The sequence below is a fragment of the Eubalaena glacialis genome, chromosome 13 (assembly GCF_028564815.1).
Source record: "Eubalaena glacialis isolate mEubGla1 chromosome 13, mEubGla1.1.hap2.+ XY, whole genome shotgun sequence".
Taxonomy (NCBI): domain Eukaryota; kingdom Metazoa; phylum Chordata; class Mammalia; order Artiodactyla; family Balaenidae; genus Eubalaena; species Eubalaena glacialis.
In genome coordinates, this window is record NC_083728.1 from 78,644,637 (window position 1) to 78,651,468 (window position 6,832).

General features: G+C 45.3%; 1 protein-coding gene across 1 annotated transcript; it reads right to left on the reverse strand.

The window, feature by feature from the left end:
- Positions 1–3,726: 3,726 nt before the first annotated feature.
- On the reverse strand, positions 3,727–6,000 carry SEPHS2 (selenophosphate synthetase 2). The gene has a single exon (XM_061208109.1). It carries the CDS (start codon positions 5,825–5,827, stop codon positions 4,472–4,474), a length of 1,356 nt encoding a protein of 451 aa, XP_061064092.1. The 5' UTR covers positions 5,828–6,000; the 3' UTR covers positions 3,727–4,471.
- Positions 6,001–6,832: the final 832 nt, after the last annotated feature.

Below are 6,832 nucleotides of genomic sequence, written 5' to 3' on the forward strand. Positions count from 1 at the left end.
TTTGGCCACGTTAGTTCCCGACCAGGGATTGAACCCGCGCGCTCGTCAGTGAAAGCACGGAGTCCTAACCACTGGACCACCAGGGAATTCCCAGGACATAATTTGGTTTTATAAAGCACTTCATCCACTCTCACTCTCATGGCACTTACCACTTCTTGCCTTAATTTGGGGCCGATTGGTGTTCCTGTTCTAGATCTCCCCCTAGACCGGGTCTCCTGGAGAACAAAAGCAGTGTCCGGCTTTTGTCTCCCCGGGACCTGGTACTTGAGTCGATCTAATAAATATTAATTTAGAGGAGCAGGTCTCATGGGATCCTCTCCATGACTTGCCTGCCATAGGTGGGTATGGCTGCACCTATTTTACAGATGAGGAAACTGAGACCCAGAGAGGTCAGGAGACTTGTCTGAGATCACCCAGAAAGGCGAAGGCTGAAGCTCACCAGCACTCCCCAGTGCTCTTCAGCAACTGAAAGACGTCTCCCCACAAAGGAGTAAAGGAGGCAGCTCACATGTGCTTGAGTATCTGCTGAGGTCACCTTGCCACTGCCTTTCCTTCTGCCCTTCTGTCCTTTCTTTTCATCTTCCTCTCTCTCTTTCTCTACCTTCAATTTCCTCTCCTTTTTCTTTTCTTCCTTTGGCTCCCTTTTCCTTTTCTTCCTCTTTCTTTTCCTCCATCACCTTTCTTACCTCTGTTTATACCTGTGATTCTGTTCTGATTTCCACCCAAGGCCTGTCACCTCCACTACCTGCTGCCTCCGTTTTGCTGCCCAGCCCCTCCCCAAGGAATAGTTGGATGCCTACCTTGCTTTCAACCCCTAACCCTTTCTAGGTTAACTAAGAGGACCCAGGCCAGGGAAGCATCATTTTCCTGCCCTTTTCTACTGCCCACCCCAAGTAAGAAAATAAACCAGTTAGAGAGCTGTGTAAATTGATAAGCAGAACCAAGGCCCAAATTTCTTCTCCAAAGCCTTGTCTTAAGAGATTGGTGGTACCAACTTCCACCACTAGGAGACACCAAGAGCAAGGAAAGTGTGAAAACAGAGGGTGCTGAGGTCCCCAGTGTATACCTCACTCAATCATTGATTCAGTATATTCTGAACACTAATTGTGGGCCAGACTATTCTGAACACTAACTGCGGGCCAGACACTGTTCCAGTGCTGGGATACAGAACATCCTCTGCCATCCTGGAGCTTACATACAAGCAGAAAGGGACAATTATAAAGTAAACTAAGAAATTTTCAAGATAATTACAGATTAGGATAAAAGCTATGAAGCCAATAAATACGGTGATGAGTTGGGAGAGTAGCTGGGTGTTGGCTGAGGTCAGAGAGGGCTTTTATGAAGAGGTTTTATTTGAGCTGAATTAGGACTAAGAGTGAGCCAGCTGCATAGAGGTGAGGTTCCAGGCGGAGAACAAAGGATCTTGATTTGTTTGAAGCACCATGGAAAGGCTAATGGGCTAGAGTTTCGTGAGAGAGGTAGAGAGAGTGCCGTGAGATAAAGTGTCACAAGATGAAGCAGGGATTTTGTGGAAAGCTATTTGAGAGCTTTGAGCTCTGAGCAGGAGAAAACCCGATTGAATTTATCTATATATTATTTATTTGTTGTTGTTGTTAGATTACATTTTGTTTATCTTTCAAGGTTTTATTTTTGGCTGGAGTTGATAACTGCCTCATTCTTTTTTTTTTTTTTTTTGGCTAATTTTCTATGTAATTATCACTAATTCTATTTACATCTTCTGATAACCTTCCAATACAATTTATCACACAATTAAACATACCAATACTCTATCAGTTCCATTTTCCTTTTCCTGGAAGCCTTCCAGGCTTCTGCTCCAGCATGGGCTGGTTCTTCTCTATGCCTGCTGGACCGCTATTACCTTGAGAGCTCCCTTCACCTTCCACCTGTGCTGGGTTGGGTTTCCTGGACCCCACGTTTTTCTCTTTCTCCGTTTGCTCCCTTGTTTTGCTGGAGCACATCTTCCAGTAGTTTCTTGAGAAAGAGTGAATGGGATGAAACCACTTTGATACCTTCCATGTCTAAAAAATATCCTTATACTATTTGTTTGAAAAATGTAGCTAAATATAGAATTACACAGAGAAGATCATTTACCCTCAAAATTTTGAAAGCATTGCTTTGTTGTCTTTTAGCTTCCAATTCACTGTTGAGAAGTCTGATACCAAACCTTTGTTTGCGATCTTCCCCTCCCCCCAGAAGATTTAGGAGAGCACAATGATTAGAAGCATGGACTTTGGAACCAGGCTGTTTAGGAGACTGCCAGGGCAACCTTGGACAAATTTCTCAATCTCCCTGCACCTCAGCTTCCTCATTTGCGAAATGGGGTGGTTGGAAGTTTACAGGAGTTAATACATATAAAAGTACTTAGAACAGTGCCTGGCAAAAAGTATGTACCAGGTAAGAATTTGCTATTGTTATTATTAGGGTCTCTTTATCCCTGGCATTTTAAAATTTAACAATAAAATGAGTGTAGGCCTTTTTCCACTCACAATGCTGGGAATTCAAAAGGCATGTGACAGTCGCAATTTTAAACTTTAGAAAACTTTCTTGTATTATTTTTTGATCGTTTTCTTTCTTCCATCTGCTTTATTACCTCTCTCTGGGACATTCCTCAGATGTTGAACCTCCTGGCTCATCTCTGATTTTCCTACTTTTTTTTCCTTCTATTGCGCATCTTTTTGTTTGTCTCCTTTCTGATAAATGTCAACTTTACCTTCTAAATCTTCTACTGAATTTTAAGATTTTAGCTATATTTTTATATTCTAAGTGCTTTGCTCTCTTATTATCCTTTAATGGATACTTTATCTTCTTTTATTTCTGCTTTTTTTTCTTTTGCTCCCTGTATTGTCTCTTTCTTGAGTTTGTTTGCTTTGACTTCTTGCAAGTTGGAGGCTTGCCTCAAATATCTGGTGATCCTTGCCTGCTCATATTTGAGAATGAGGCATTAAAAAGAATGTGCTTGAGTGAAGCTTTTCAACTGGGAGGCTTCCCAGTACAGGGATTTTCACCGGGGACTCCCTAAATGTTTGTATTTATAGGTCTTTTTTCTGGACAGGTTTATATTCTCCAGAGGAGTATCTTCCACCTGCGCCAGGCAGGGGCGGTATAAGCTTCCTGGACAGTGTTTCTAATAGCTAAGCTGAGGGAGGGTGCTGGGCAATCTCATTTTTGTCTTTATTCTTGTTTTTGGTGAGGCTCCCTGTCCCCTGCTCTGCCTGGTGCCCCTGACTTTACAGTATTTTTTAAATTCACATTTTCCAGAAAACAAACCTCCGTTTACCTACACAGGTGAGAGGCAGTCAGCTGGTTGTATGACACGGGGGAGAGGATTGAGAACTGCAAAGATCTAATTGCCCTGTGCATAAATTTTTAACCAGTATCTCCGTTTTCATCCCCACCCTTTGACCCCACCTTCCTTAGTACATTCGGAGCATATCTCTTTGCTTCCTGTTAGTGTTCCCCAACTCTGAAGGCATTTATACTTCGGCTTCCTCTGTTCTTCTAAGTCAGTTACCCCTCTTCCACCCACTTTCCATGTTCCCAGATTTGTTGACACCTTTCTTTACCTATTTCCTCTCCCACCCTCTTGTCCTTGGGATTTATGCCTGTTCTTGAGTCCTTTACTGTCAACGCTAAATGTATCAGTTGGTTCATTTTATAAGACTGTAAAAGATTCAGAATTCCAAGGATACAAACATTAGCCAGAAGAATTTTTCAACAAAATCCTCTTTATTTCACTAGAAATCACTTTATTGATTAAATCACCAGGAATTTTCAGCACAAGAATTTAACATCTTAATGTCCACCAAGGCCTGGGCTCTGGGGCTTGCTCTGCCTCTCCCAGTCCTTAAAGGGGTTTAGAGGGAGAGACGTCATTAACAGAGACCAAGTAAGGTGGTTGGAGGTCCTCCTTTCCCAGTCATTGGACAAGCTGCTCAATTCTTGTCCAGAGTAGGAAAGAGCCAGTATTTCAGAGTAATCTAATAAGAATTTGACATTGCATTTTAATCTCCCTAAACAATTTAGATTTATCAACAGTACTGGTCCAAACTTATTTGCTTCTGATCTAAATGTTTTTCTTTTTGCAACTTATTTTTGGTGTCTATGTAATTTTAAATAATCTCACTCCCTGGGCAGAAATCAATGAACCCTGTACCGAGAAAAATCTCTCAAACCTGAGTAGCCTCATCTTGCTCTTGGAAAGAGGAAACAGAGGGTTTTCTGCTCTTTTTCCACTCAAGAGATTAACAAACCTACCCCCCAAAAGTCCAAAATGTTACTTCTGGCCTTGGAATGTGCAGCTTTTGATGGGCTGATTCAAATCACCTAGAAAGGGCAGCTGGAACTATTATGCAGGCAGCCTTCTTTGGAAATTTCCTAAAATCAACTCTTGAGAATTGTCCATGATTCTGTACAAAGGCTCTACAGTCCAAACAACTTCCCCTATTCCATCTCACAAGCTAGGCTCAGAGGAGGTACTGGAATTCTCAGGAGCAAGAGCAGTAGCAGAGGCTCCACGGGGCAGGACCTCAATAACTCGAGGCTTGTCAATGATCCGGGCTGTCCGGTTTCCCTTTTCCACAATGCCGACGATCCAGGCTTGGTGGCCCTCTCCATACTTTGAAGATTTGATTTCCGAACAAAAGCGAGCTGCCTGTTCTCTTGGCAGACAAATCAGTAACCCCCCAGAAGTTTCTGCTGAGGTTCCTTGAAGGAGCCCGAAGCGCCCGCTGGCCTTGCTGATGGCAGCCATCTTGGCAATGATTGGCAGATTATGAATGACAAAGGACACCTCATTTCTTTGTTGTTTTGCAAGGTTCTGAGAGTGACCCAGAATGCCAAAGCCTGTGATATCTGTGGCTGCATGGGCATTAAACGTGTGCATTAATCCAGCAGCAATTCTATTTAGGGTAGCCATGTTGAACATGGCTTCCTGATAGGCCAGCTCTACCTCTTCTCTGGAGACCACCATCTTTATTTTATTCCATCTTTCAGGATTATCCAGCCATTGGTGGGCATTGACAGCAACTTGGGTTCCTAAGGGTTTGGTTAACACAAGCACATCCCCAACAACGGCACTGTCAGGCATTATGAATTCATTTGGTTGACACACCACAGTGGCAACTCCACCGACGATAATCCAAGGGTTTACCACCGTTTGCCCACCAGTCACTGCAGTCCCTCCTTCCTCTGCAGCATCCCGAAAGCCTTTGATCATGAGTGGTGTTATCTTTTCTCGTTCCTCCTCAGTCATACTCTGGCTGACGCTGAGTAGCATCAACATGTTGTCACATTCAGTAATGCCCATGGCGTAGAGATCACTCAGCACGTTGGCACAAGCTATGCGCCCCATCATGTAGGGATCTTCCACCAAGGGGTAAAAGAAGTCGGTGGTCTGCACCAGGGACAGGCCCCCGTGCCTCAGGGGTATGACGCAGGAGTCCATCCCAATGCCTAGGGTTGGTAAGGTTGGGCTGGGTTCCGCCCTAACCGGCAGGCCGGCTTCCTGGGCCGTCTCTTCACGGCCTCCGACCAGGCCCCGGCCCGGCGGAGGCCGCACCTCCGGCCGCGTCAGTCCCGCCAGGAGTTTGAGCAGCGTCTCCTGCGGGACCTTGCAGCCTCAGCCCTTCATGCCGGAGAAGCCGGTCAGCCGCCAGCTCGGGCTGAGGCCCAACGCCTGGGGCTCGAAGGGCCGGTAGCTCGAGAAGCCCCGGCCTAGAGGCAAGCCTGTCGGGCCCGAGGAGCCTTCCCCCGCCGCCACCGCCGCCATCGCCTCTCCGCCGGCGCCCGTCGCCGCGGCTTCCGCCATCACGCCTGCCCGGCAGGGAGGGGGAAAGAGGAGAGAGGAGCAGAGGTCCCTTTTACTTTCCACTCCAGTTATTAAGGAGTAACAGTCAGATATTACCGCAGAGCGCCTCCCCGGCACGACTCCCGCAGCCTGACAGCCGCCACCCCACGCGCTCCTGGCCGTCCGGGGGGAGGAGCCGCCGGCATCCCATATTTATACTCCTGGTGATTGACAGCCGTACCAGCCAATGATGACTCGAGAGGCGGGCTTCCGGTGGTCTAAAAGATGTATTACTAATCAACCACCAGCTTGGGAAATTGACCTCGGAGAGATTACAGAACAAATACCTTGGTTCATTTCCCTTGATGTAATTTAAACGATCTCTTGGGAGCGGCTGGCGGAGCTCTGTTTCCCTAGAGGCAGTTTACCAAATCCAGCATTTTCGAAGACGAGGGCAGATGGGTCACTTGGCAAACCTCAAGCCGGTCAGAATTGTCCAAGATAGCGCGCATGATCAATCCAGGGTAGGAAAATAGCCCAGGGAAAAAATCGGAAAGAATAGTGAGAAATTAGTTATTAAGTTACTACCATTATATAAGCAAGCCGCAGCATCAAAATAATGAAATGTTAACATGGACTTTAAAGCATGTAAGACTCCAAGTCCAGACATCTGCATGGGTTCTGGTGCTGTTTACACTACTAACTGCCTGTGCCAGTCATTTTCCCTCTCCCGTGCATCAGCTGACTCATCTGAACAACAAAGTAGCTTACCTAGGTTTATTCTATTCCAAAGTTTCTATCTCTTTAAGTTAATATATATGAGAATCTGTGATGTATTCATGAAGGGCAGTTTGCCAATATCCATTAAAATTATAACTGTGCTAAATACCTTTGACCCAGCAGTTCCAGTTCCAGCACTTTATCCTTTAGATGTACTCACCTGTGTGAGTGGGAAATAATAGTTATTTACTGCTGTGCTATAAACATACAGGAACAACTTAAATGTTTATCAATTATGATTAAAAT